Source organism: Parambassis ranga, chromosome 9, assembly GCF_900634625.1.
Source record: "Parambassis ranga chromosome 9, fParRan2.1, whole genome shotgun sequence".
Taxonomy (NCBI): domain Eukaryota; kingdom Metazoa; phylum Chordata; class Actinopteri; family Ambassidae; genus Parambassis; species Parambassis ranga.
Genome location: NC_041030.1, coordinates 3222947 through 3236693, shown reverse-complemented (window position 1 = coordinate 3236693; position 13747 = coordinate 3222947). Strand labels below are relative to the sequence as shown.

Genomic DNA, 13747 nt, shown 5'->3' with positions numbered 1-13747 from the left:
TGGCACAGGCTGTATGAATTCATTCATTTCACTCAATCCTGCATCATGATATGTGACAGCACTTAAATATAAGACTTTAACCACAGCTTCAGAGCCTGCAATAAAGGACAGCCAATCACATTCAGGATTAGCAACAAATTCTTTAAATCATGAGTTTCTGTCAACATTCATGACAAGTTGCTTACTGAATACATATATATATATATTACATTATATTGGTGATGCACACTATCTGCCTTTTGGTTCAAAACAACTTAACACAGTGAGAGAGTAGGAAGCTTAGGTTGGATGGTTTATTTGGATGGAGATGGTTATTGACACTCATAGTTCTCAGTTCTGATTGGATAAAGGACGTGGACTAACTTTTACCAAGTGGCCAGTCTAACTTTACACCTGTGATGGATGGGCCGGTATGAGTGCAAGTGTAAATCAATCTATCAAGCTGCAGGTTGGTAATAAGTGTTACCACCACCAACAAACAACTCTTAGGTGTATAGGATATATAAGGATATATAAAAGAACACCATCAAAAGAAGAACCAGTGTTGACTTTATGTCTTTATTACAATCAACAGTGTAATGAGTTGATTACTATTTGTCACCTACTCATGATTTAACCAGGATGAAAAGCAAAAAAAGGAAGCATTAAAGAAAGTAGTCTGTCCCATTGCTTCCCTTTCATCCCACTTGATGTCGAGCTGTGCAGTATTGGGGATAGAAGGCAATCCAGATAGATGTCTGAAGTATTAGGCTGGCTACAAAATGAAAAGAGATATTTTCTGTTTTTATCCTGACTTCTGTATCTTCATGCCCAATGTGTTCTACCTATTGATGTGTTGTCGACAATATGTAGAAAATGAAAAGAGAGAAACAACGGTAGTACTAGGGTTGCTATGGAAACCACATCTCCATCGCCACTAACAAGTCTGCTCATTTTATGTTCATTTGAAACAGTTGGACCAAGCAGAGCATAAGAAGGAAAAAGGAACACGCTGCTTTTCAATCTGCAAACATAACGGGAACTTGGTCACATTAGGGTGCACCAAACCGACAGCTGGTGTGGTTTTAAATAAATTTAATTATTCAAATGTAATAAATCTATTTCCCATAATTCCACAGCAACTGGCCAAAAATGCTCACCGAAAGACGCTCAAGTGTTTCAGAGTAGGGCAGCAGTGGTATGTGTTTGTGTGTGTTTCTCAGAGTGGAGTGTGTCTCAGCATCACCTTGAGTGCCTGCTCTCCTTATCCAGGCAAGTCACGTCCTCAGCCAGACACAAACGAAACTAAAAACTCCAGCAACAGCAAGGGGCTGCCAGAGAGAAGGAGATAGAGTGGAATGAATGGGTAAAGAGAGAAGGAGATGATATAGGGAGGGAGATCCCACAGAGAGAAGCTGTGTGATTTGGTCACCTGAGCCTAAAAGTCTGAAATACAAGCTTAAGTTGTCAGGCTGTTGTCGTGCTTTCAAAATTCCAATTCCCGACATGCTACACCACTCCACATCTGACAGGGAATTCACCGGGAAATTGTGAATCAAGAGAAAGGAGACAAGAAGAATGAGGAATGAAACCTCCGAAGTAATGGAGAGACAGCTGGGGGTGGTGAAGGGTGTAAATGCAAAAAGACGAGGAGGAGGAGGAAAGGAGGGTGACAGTGAGGAAGGGATGTGACCAGGGGATCACAGACAGGGAAAAGGAAAGTAAAAAAAGAAGACGGTTGGATAGAAAGAAAGACGACATCGTGACTGAGTGGATTAGAGCTATGGATGCTGCATGGAAGATGGGACAGCTTCTGGTAAACAAAGAGGCATGGATCATTTCAGGGCAACAAGACAGTAAAAGGAAGGGACAAAAAAAAGATATCTATAATCTACCATCAGACAAAAAAAACACACACTGCAGCCCAGGCTATAAATGATGCAGCCTGCCATTTGGGGTGGGGGTTTGGAGTTTGGGTGTCCAGCCTTCGGGAATAAGCCTAGATAATCCTGTGGACTGCTGGTGTGTGTGTGTGTGTATGGTGGGGGGGTTAATAGAGATATAGCAGTCACTGGAACGAGGACTGAAGATAGAGGCCAAGGATAGAAACAGATGTGGCGTAAGGGTGTGTGTGTGTGTGTGTGTGTGTGTGTGTTGGGGCTGATCTGGGTTTGAGCTGCAGTCTGGCTGATGGAAAGGAATAATACTCAAACTACACACACACAACAAGTTATATTATTGTCTATTCTGCCAATACAAGCAGTACAGTTTAAGAAATACACACAACACCAACACCAATAAACACCACCCGGCTACTCCACTGCTGCCCAAATAGTTTACTGAAACAAGCGCCCCCAACCTCTTCTACTAGAATCTTCAATGATGGCACTGGACAGTAGAGGGATTTCCTGTGTCTGGGTCGGTGTCAGTAACCATCACTCATTTAAGAAGCTCTCCGGCTTCACCGACACACACACAGCTATTTTCACAGGTAATATTTTCTCTCCCTGTATCACCCTGACAAACAACACCACCCCTAACAGCTACGTAATACCACCCTGATGGTCAAGGGCACAGTGAGTGCATAAGAGTTTGACAGCGTTTGTCTGCGTAAAAAAAAAAAAAAAAAGCTTGCCCGCATGTGTTTTTTTGGACAGCTGTATGAATTAGGATTTGTGTGTGCCTGTGTGTGTTTATACGAGTCAAATGAAAGGCAAGCGAGGATGGGATGAGTTGCCCCCGCCGGCTTAAATGAACCCATCGTCAAATCAAACGCGCATTAAATCCAAAATGCTTGTGATTATAGAGCAGTCGAAAGGATTGGCTGTGGATGCTGAAAAACTCTCCAACAAAAAGCGTTTCATGTCCCCCTCTCCACATTCATTCCTCTCACTCTCTTACATAAATAGATGTTTACATCTCCTTAGACTGTTTATACCTCTCTTTCTTCTACTTATTTCCTTCAGTGCTGTTGTATAGTAACAGGAATATTGTTAAGGCACTGAGACCTTGGCCTTACCTGTTTACCTGAGAACACAAATGTCTTCTTGCACTGGATAAATGCTGCATTCAAATGCTGAAAATATAATCTGAAATCTAGCGCTTTCCTGATATACAGTACAAATCTCAGAGAAAAAAACCTTTGTGGAGTTTGACTGGATGTCTGCCAGTGCAGGACTCTGACCCTCTCCTTCGATTGTACACGAGGACGGCGGTCCTCTGGGTGCATTTAGCTGCTCCTGTTTACAACGGTCTAGACTGTTTACGACCAATATTTCATTTGCTGCTTACCAGTAACAAGAGAGTGGCAAATTCTGGAGAGGGACATGTTTTTTTCCCCTCCTCACTAAGCCTCCGTCGTAGCTCCGGTGATGCCAGTCAGTGCACCATTAATCTGCTTTTAATTAGATTAAAGCATCTCTCACAGAAACAGGAAGCAGCACTTTTGGGCCTCGAACAGGGGCCAGACAAAGGCTCCAATTGGCAAATAAATCTCACTGCGCTTCCTCCTACTTCCCTGGAATCATACTTGTCTCATAATTATCACTTTGCTCCAACTGCTCAGGTTTGGCGAAGCGAATGACATGGTTAATTATATGAAGAGGCTGATGTTGTCAGCTACTTTAGGAACCCACAGAGAACCTCAGCAGACTTTTTTTGAGAGAGAGAGAGTGAGGAAAGTCTGAAGAAGTTGAGAAACAGTTGATGTGTGCTGTGGTTGGTGGGTGGAAGAGCTGTTAAATTTACGTGCTGCCACAGAGGAAGTGCTGGGAATTAGCTGCGCCCTGCTATCCTGTGCCAAACACAGGTGGATAAATGCTGCCATGCATCAACACACAGTAATCTGCGAGGACTTCACTCCACTAATGATGTGTAGAGCAGCCACTCTCCACGAGACCTCCTAGGAATAGCATTATTATGCAAACTTCTTTGTATTTCCAACAAAACACAAGGTGGTCCCACTTAAATAAAACCTCTCGCTCCCCTCATTTGTTTTTTTTTCCTACACCTTGCCTTATTATCGCTCCTTTTCATCACCGGCTGTGTGCTCATGAGAGGAGTGTGGGGAGGTAAAGGGGGGAGTTGCGGCAGCTAAAATGTCAGCTGCAAGCTTCTGGCTATTCACATAATTAGTCTCTTTTTTTCCTGTGTTGTGCTTCGTTTTATCATCAACAACAAAGGCAAGACAGTGACTGGCAGAAAGGAGCATCAAGTTAGCTGTGGGTAGCTGAGCACGCTCAGTGCATGGTGGCACTCCCAGCAGCTGCTGGGTATATGTTTGTGTACACCAATGCTAAGACATGTTCCCAATGTATCTGATCTTCAGACCATATTTGTAAGCCAGTCCAGCAATAAAATGAATGACTAAGGATCATCTGAGGAACTACTGGCACCTACAGCCATGGTCTGATACAGTTCTATGGCGACAACAGTGAGAAGCAATCTGATTGGTTAAAGTTAGTCTGTAATATATGGTGACAGACTATTTATATCATCCAATTACAGGCCAAGTGCTATTGGAAAGTTCCTGAAATCAATACCACGTACAACTTTCTGGATGAGTCTGTGTCACAAACCACCTGCTGCATCTGGTTATCAGCTCTTATCCAATCAGAGTTGGCTCGGATGGTAGCCGACAATTAACACTTAGGGCAAAAGTTAATTTACTGTCGCCTACGTAATGGTGCTGTTTCAGTCGGTGCACTTCTATATGCTATATTCTATGCTTCCTTGTACATGATGCTATGGTGACTGAGCATTGATCATCTTTTTGCAGCCTCACAAAGATGGACGCCATTAAGTAAGTAGCAGTATCTGGATCACCTGCTGGCGGTTTGCTGCAGTGTAGGTCATAAACCCCGCCTCCTCCATGTTAGTGGACATAACAGACCCAAGTACAAACATCACTTTTTTACAGTGATGGCTTCCTAACTTGCTCTTCTCATACTAATATGTATGTTATTGTTGACTGAAAAAGGAGGTAGCAACACCATGCAACTTCACACCTGCATCGGTTACAGATAGAAACTTGTTACGGTGACAGTAGACTGGAATCACACTTCTTTCTTCTCATATGTCTTCATAAAATTTACTGTCCAATTCATTGTAAAAGGCTAATCTCAAGACCTTCACTAACAGCCTATTATCTCTTGCTGCAGCTTGAAGTTTGTATAAAAAGGTTTGACCATGATTATTCTGTATTTTCATATCAAATCCCATGTGACTTCACCTTATCTCACAGACATGGCAGCAGGGCAACAGAAATATAAAGCCAATTAGTCCCTTATCACACCTCGTGATATGCAGACCTCCTTTTCTTAGAACAGGATAGCCTTCCCTCTGGACATGACAGCATCCAGTGTCAAAGAAAAAAAAAAGCATACATAACACTTTGTATATTTGGCATAAGGCAGGTGTAATGCCAAGGGAATTGTAATGACAGAGGCCACAAAGAAAGACAGAGAGTGATATAAGGCGCCAGACAGTCTGGAACCAATCGCTGCGTGGAGTGGATGCTATGTGTCAAGATAGCAGAGAAGCTGAGAGTGAGAAAGTATGTGTGAATGTGCATGAGCATGTGGCCGTGCAAGAATTATAGGCTTATATACATGGGCTTTGTTTGTGTGCACGCTTCATGTATGTGGAATTCCACCTATGTGAGACGTTTGTGAGGTAGTCATCACGGTCTGGGGTCTCACCTTGCTGTGAAATGTGTCAGCAGGAAGTGAGGAAGAGGAGGTGCGGTGCGTTGTGTTGGTTCTGCACAAAAAGGCCAAGTGATTCAGCACAGCGGTCAGCAGGATGGGAGCCCGGCTAGGCCAAGAGTCAGCCATCACTATCTGGCTGTTAAATTCCACAGGTATGAAAATGAAGGCATGGTACGTCATCTCGCTGGAGCAAATTATTCACAAGGTTACGCTTTGACTTGGGCTCTAAAGTAGAACCGAACAGGGCAATTCTGAGAAAGATTTGTCATGAGCACAATGACGTAAGGTGGTTTATTTTGAAAAACAGATCTGGTTAGGCATCTTCATCCATCGAGGACAAGACGATTGCTTTTTCTTGCAGCCGCTTCTAAGCCACAGAGATAGGATTCCATGAATCAGATTCATGCCACAGAGCCATTAAGTGAGCTATTTCTCCACCATGTGCAGTGACAACAGCAGAGACAAACAATGAAAGTGTAGCTCCATTTTCCTTTAACTCAATTGACTTCTCTCTGACTTCAAGAGCTGTGATGCATCAGAGACAGAGATGACTCTGACAGCATAACAGTCAGTGTTCATTATACTACAAATGGAGACCTCCAGCGGGTTGATATCAAAGCGGGGGTTATACAATGCAATAAATAACAGCTTGCACTAGTGTTGTTTGTCAGTGTTAAGACCTTAACACAAATTAAATGCTTGGCTTGCAAGACAAAGCAGCGAGACGTGTTAGCGAGTTGTCGTCTTCGTAAACGCGGCTGTTTTCTCAATTGCTCAATGTGTGTTAGCGAGGCGAGGGGAACGCAATAAATCTCCCTGGGATGGAGAGAGCGCTGAAGTGCCAGAGAGAAAGAAAAATGAGAAATAGTAAGCGAGGTAGAGAATAAATAGAGAGCGCAGAAAGGGCACACATGAGAAGTGCCGAGGCTTTTCAAACACAATGCCTCCACCGCTTAGTCAAATTGCCTTTATTGTCAGATATGACTAATTAGCACAACCTAATGCAACCTCACCGGAAACTACAAGAAGTTTAACAAAAAAAGATCCATCATGGTGGAAATAAGCTGTGCCTGAAGAAACATAGACTTCACCCACCAAGTTTCCAATTACTTCCACATATAAAAAGATACTAAAAAAGAGACGTGCTGGCTCGGAGGTAAAAGACAATCAGGGTTTAGATGATGTGAATTTTTCAAGTTGACAAGGCATTTAGATTAACCTCATTAAAACACTGCATAAAGGTTAGGGTGAGATAAGAATTTACTACAGACAGACAGGGACCTCTTAAAGCACATCTTTTAGCTACACAACAATACACTATAATGAGGTTTTTACCTACACAGTGGGATTTTATTTAAAGTAATGATCCCCTCAAGATGATATTGTGGTAAAATTGTACACTATTGATCAAAACTACACTTAGCTTAGTTTAGCTTATTTTAACCTAAACTTAACTCAGCTTAATTCAGCTTACCTTAACTGAGCTTATCATAGCGTCAGTTAGATCAGCTCTATTTAACGTAGCTTAGCTCAGCTTAACATAGCTAAACTTAACTCATCTCTGCTTAACTCAGCTCAGCTTAACACAACTTAAACTCAACTTAACTTAAACTCAGATCAACCTAACCCAACTCTTAACTACTGTACATCTTTGGTCCTAAGAAAAGACTTCTTCATTTTTACCTGTCCATTTCTGTATTTCTGTAGGACCAAACCTATATCAACAGCACTGGCACTGGAGTACTGTACACCCTGCAATGTATCTGAGCTCTCTGTATATACGGCCAATTTCCACTGTTCACATCAGTCACCTGTAGGATGTGGTCCTGCATCAGATACCAGATTTGTGACTATGCAACATGAATGAGAACGGACGGACTGCAGGGGCAATGCTGCCACACAAATATGTCATCTTCTGTTGCTGGCGATGCAGAAGACACATGCAAAAGTATCAATGTGAAAAGTATGGAGAGGATTTTGCAAAGCTAAACTGAGCTTCACAGGACACTGATGCAAGTCTGTGGTGCATGACTGTGAACCATTCAATAGGCAAATCTGATCTGTGCAAAGAACAATGTGACGATGATGTAAGATGAACCCAGAAGTTTTGCTGGAGTTTGGGCACTTGTACTTGTTCATTTTAGAGATACAGATCATTGAAAACACATCGACATATTCAGTGGAGATGTGAAGCGCTTTTCACAGCGCTGCATTGTGACATTGCTTTGACAATGCAATGAAGAGAGAGACATAGATGAAGGGGAAAAGGGAGGAAGAGATGCAGTCTGAAACAACGGTAAAAGCTAATTAATTTGAGACACAGAATTTCTCTCAGGACAGCTAACAACTGTCTGTTTATTCTCTCAATATCCTAATCATTGAGCCATGGGGGAACCTCGAGAAGAGGGATGCTGTTGATTTCCCACTCTCACTATCGGTACAAATGCACACACTCACACATCATCACACCTTCTCTTTGCTCCTCTGACCTTTTTCCAATCTAAAGGTAAATGCTGTAGTTTCAATTAACTGCTGAGAAAACGTTTCATCATCTCAGGGGCTGCCGCACTCACTGGCTCTTTTCACGCTGCTTAATTACTTTTGTTACAGCCACCCTCTCCCTTTACTGGACGGCATGAATAATGCACCGCCCGTAACTTCAGACTTCTCTAATGATGCATGTGCCTGCAACAGGTCCTCAGAGAGAAAATAACTCGCTTAATCGAAATTCAAAAATTCAAGCATTCAGGAATTATAACCATTCACACTATATCTTTATATATATATATATATATATATATATATATATATATATATATATATATATATATAAAGATATATGTATATTATATCTTTCAGGTCTTTTGCTGTTGCTGAACCTGCCACTTCATTCTTTCCATTTAAGAATATTCCACACTGATGTACTGGCCACTCTCAGTGAGCCCTCTCAGTCAGCCGAATTACAGCCTCCTTCACTTGCATACACCTCTTTAGACCTCATGTTGAGAGTGAACATCTACCACATGCAAGTGTAACACTCAGAACCACCTGCAGGACTTTCATCTGCTCGATTATTCATAATGAGGGAACAGGTTACACCTTGACACGCAACTGCTGTCAGCCACAGTCTACACTGTACATGAGCCAGCAATGAATGTCAATGTTTTCAAAAGTGTATTTTGTTTTTTTTTTTAGAGTTCTGGGTTTCAAAGGTGAGACTTGATGCAGCAAAAACATTTTCTGAAGTTGCTATATTCTTTAGAATGAAAGAGAGCCACAAATAATGTCAGAATGATTTAATAGCTACATGTAATGGAAAATGGATGACTTATAGGAACAAGTATTAACCCACAGACCTGAAAAATTAAGGTAATGCAGAATTGTTCTGCAGGTTGGCTTTAAATGTGAGTCAAATGTAAGATATCCATGTTATAATAGCCAACTTTACAGCAGAAAGAAATGTCTTTAACTCACTCATTTCAATTATTTCAAGTTAGGCATAACTGAAGGTGTGACTAGAATCCACAAATGCTTATAGATAGGCCAACTTAAGCTGCTCTTCAGGAGGCAAGAATTATTTTTATAGTTATTGGTGTAACATGTGAGCATATTTTAGCTTATGGTTTTGATTTTCCAGCTTTTTGCTGTATTTATTTTGCAGTTTTAGTTTACCTGTCCTCTTCACTCTTCTTCACACACACACACACACACACACAAAGAAGATTAATCATTGCCCACTCCCTGGTCCAGTCTGTGCCCTGCACTGACCTCTCTCTGTCTGACATCAGATCTGGTCCGGGATACACATGTAATCTCCCGTATCTCCCTTCGCCATCATCACCAAATGAGAGCTGCTCCCTTGCTACAAAATCTCCACAGCTGACCAGAGGATGTGTTGGTGACCGAGGGTGGGGTGTGTGTTTACCCACACAAACACACTTTTTCATAGACAAACAAACACTGCTCCCTGAAGACAAGTCTCGCAAAAACACATTCACCTCTGATGTTTTGCCAAAGACAACAAAAAGTGATAAATGTGCTTTAAAAGTCAGTGTGGGTTTTGCTCTGATGATTAAGCTTATTATCCATGCATCTCGCTGTTGTTATGCGCCTGTGTGTTCAGCTAATAAACGTCAAATATGATTTGTCTGCGTCTGCGAGCAGGAAAATGCCAGCAGCTCGCTCCACAACGTGAAGCTGCACACTCATTTCGACTGTGCATGACATTTAGGCCTATAACGATAATTGCTTTCTCTGGAGTCAAAACTCCGACGGGTGTTGTTTCCAACATTGTGTAATGTAATCGCTGCACAATTGTAACAGCTATAGATCCTCAGTTGCAGCACGCCAACTTGGCTTTTCCCCATGAAAACCTTGCAAGTGGAAAATATTAATTATCATCCTTGGAGCTCATCTGCTTCTCTTTACTTTAGGTAAAAAAAGGCAAAATGATTAATGAAAGCCCACTTTGCCTTGGTAATGTGGCTAATTAACAGTCAAACAGGAAGTGATTGATTTCGAGTGTCTGCCACTAGACATAGATGAAGGTGCTGTTGTGTAAATACCACACAAGGGTGTGTAACAAGCGTAGACGCCTCTACGCAGATGGTCAGTCATTCCCACACACACAAACCTTTCCATAGAGGGAGATATTATACTCAGTCAGACAGAGTCAGACACAAGCAAATAAAGATTATATTACCATCTGCATGTTCAGATGTGTGCGCTGCATGCTAATTTGTTACCACCGAACTGCCTGTTTTGCCAATTAAAGCACACACACACACACACACCAAACTATTGTATCTCTGCTACATTTTAAATGCTACATGTGAGGAGAGGGAGACTGATCTCCGACTATAGTCAATAAAAGCAGACTTTTTACAGCGTTTCCTAATCCATCTTCCTAAATCAATCAGACAGCATTTATGGCAGTACTACATTTACAGGATTTTTTATGAAGTAGCTTTATTAAATCACATAATCATCCAAATACAAATGGATTACTCTATATAATTTGTATACATCGGGGCTGCAGGTAATCATCATTGTCATGATCAATTTTAAGGGATGGCTGATAGATCTGGGATACATTTGTGGCCCAGAGAAATAAAAATAGTCAAATAAGAAAATGGACAATAGTGGCTTTGGGAAGTCATCCAAGTATATGGATTATATATATATTTATATATTTAAACACTTTCAACACTGGCCATATCTGATAGGACCTCTTTCCCAAGATGTTCAGATGCTACATTGTTTCAGTATTTATTTCAATATTAAATAATAGAATGGTATGTCAATGTCACTTTTAGGTTGAGCAGTTATGGCACATGAAACAATAGGTGCTCTTTAGCTTCATACTTCCTTTCATTCAGTGTAACAGCCTGTGTTTTATTGCCTGTTGTGCACCAGTGCATTGTTGAAGTATTAAATAAAAAAGAGGGTTTACTGACTCTCACCAACTGCCAACAATCCACTGTCTCAGTGGAGGCAACCAAACCATCAAACAAGCCTAAATCAGCAGCCAAACAACAGAGTCAGCCAACGAAGGCCTCCCCTGTTGACCAGCACACCTGACCTGCCTCCAACCAAACCATTCAATCTCTACACAAGAATGTACTTAACAGGGGGATGTTGTTAGCTTGACAGACAAGGGCCTACCTTTTGACGGCTCTGTGCGCTTGGGCAGATCCAATGTGTCGTAGTTTTTGTCATTCTCACCATTTTTTCTGCCTGGATAGAGGAGAGGGGGCAGATTATGTCAGTGTCACAAGATATAAAAACATAAAATAAAAAATAAAAAGCAGGGTTGGACCGAAATGAATTTGAAGGGTGTTTTTAGACTGAAAATATGTATAAAAATAATTTTTCATGCTAAAAAAAAACCTCTTTAATAACAGTATAGAATGTAAGGATGGGTTATAATACAGCACTAGCACATATCAGCACAATAAATGTTCATGTTCACACAATGCATAGAGCTACAAGAATGATATGCACAAACGCACTCATAGGAACGGACATTATAATACATACATAATGAATCCAGGTCCACACACACATAGCTACACTCTCACACTTTCTTATCACAGTCACATACACACTATCCCGTCTAAACAGCAGCGTTTCCTGAACAGCTAAACCCCTTAAATAATGCAGCGGCAGACAGGAAATGGAGAACGAGGGGTGTGGGTGATTACAGCTCAGGCAGCTAATGGTCAGCTAACATGCATGTGGACATGCCCATGGGAAAGTACACAGACATACACAGACACAGTGGTTGACTGCTCAGCTACATGGAAGCAATATTTCCGGTCGCTGGGGTCTCTTCAGGAAGCAAGTTCTTAGGTTTCAATTCAAACCTAGTTTAGAGGAGGTTTTTATCACGAGCAGCACCATCTTCCTCACACCATGATTTATTTACAGAGAAACTGATGTGAATGTTTCTGACAGGAATCAACAATGCATTTCCTTTGTATATTTATAGATCTGCATATTTGTGTCACATTACCCAAAAGGTACTTTTAGACAGCATTGCTAACAATTACAACCTATATTTGTTGTTGTTGTGCAGAGTGGGAAAAAAAAGACAATCTGTACAAAAACAAAACTTTAAAAAATGACCCATCACTTAGTGCGGAAGTCATGATTAGCCTACATGATCTACATCTTTTAATCCTCTTGTAATAATGTGAAATACATTATAAGATAGTTGCAATTATGAGATGATCTAATATGTACAAAGACTAGAATGCTTCTGAACTTGCTGATAATTCCCAGTTTACTACAATATTAAGCGGCAAGGTAAGTCGGTGATAGTGGCCTTTACATCCACACCAAACAGAAGTGTGCATAGTTAACCCAGCATTCTACTTCCATGTGTTGTAAATAATCAACATTAACTTGTGTATCATTTGCTGTTATACTACAAAAAAAGATGAATGGACAGGTGCACAGTGGTGCAGTGTCGCCTCACAGCAAGAAAGTTCCCGGTTCGATTCTGACTGGGGCCTTTCTGTGTTGTTCTCCCTGTGGCTGCGTGGGTTTCCTCCGGGTGCTCCGGCTTCCTCCCACATTCTAAAGACATGCTTGTTAGGTTGATTGGCTCTAGGTGAGTGTGAATGGCTGTTTGTCTGTGTACGTTGCCCTGTGATGGACCTGTCCACCTCTTGTCTGTAGATAGTAATATATACATACATAGTAATTCTCACATATTGCTGTGATGTTACCCTCTACACTATAATCTGCTTTGCTCTGGGACTATACCACAAAGACAGCTGTCCCAAAGTACCTCAAAGGATAAGGAAAGATAAGGATATCCTGTTTTCATGCTTTATAGTCCATGTTTATAGTTAATACAGAGTAATATCTGTGTCTATATTTCTAAAATGTCATCAAAATGTTCCAAAGATTGTGAATAATGTGTTCATAGATGTAAGCAGCATCCATACAAATCTGTTTCAAAACTCCAAATGATTTGAAATTCCAATTAACAAACAAACACAGACAAAAACAAAGGCTACAGCAGAGCTTGACATTTATGCCTCAGCAGAGGGATTAGAGCTGAAGGGTTCAGTTAATGGCATCTGAAAGTAATGTACTTTTATCTGGGCTAAAATGTCGGAGATATATTTGTGCTTTTCATTTTTTTTTTTAATCTTTGATCAATTTTGATTCGTCAAGCTCTACTTACAAACCTGATAGGAAAAGGATGGACTTACCAGCTACCTTTCACCCATTTCAGAGGACTGACAAAAAAAAACTAGTTCTAACAAACTAAAGGAGTTTAGGACAGGTGGCGCCTACTAATACTTGCTACGGTAGGTGGGGTATGGTGAGGGAATGCATGTGGAATGAATGAAACACCCTGATTTTCTCAAGTCCTTGGAACTTTTTCAGGTTTCTGGAGGACACCCAAAACTACTTCTTACTATATTCTAAAGCCAGGGGAAAGGAGGAGGGAGAGGATGGTGAGGAAGGAGAGGTGAGGTGAGAACAGATGAGTGGGGAGCTGGGGGGGGTGGTGGGGGCACTCACCTTGATTAAACCATTCCTCT

General features: G+C 41.3%; 1 protein-coding gene across 11 annotated transcripts in view; it reads right to left on the bottom strand.

Moving 5' to 3' along the window:
* Positions 1-13747, bottom strand: part of arvcfb (ARVCF delta catenin family member b) — a 176818-nt gene that overhangs the window by 22316 nt on the left and 140755 nt on the right. For 8 of the 11 annotated variants that reach the window (XM_028413828.1, XM_028413823.1, XM_028413825.1 and 5 more), the window contains 2 exons: positions 13728-13745; positions 11352-11423 (listed from right to left, as the gene is read on the bottom strand). In XM_028413828.1, coding sequence (XP_028269629.1) covers positions 11352-11423; positions 13728-13745 — 90 coding nt within the window. The remainder of the gene's footprint in view (positions 1-11351; positions 11424-13727; positions 13746-13747) is intronic. The other 3 variants (XM_028413824.1, XM_028413827.1, XM_028413833.1) reach the window with 1 other exon arrangement.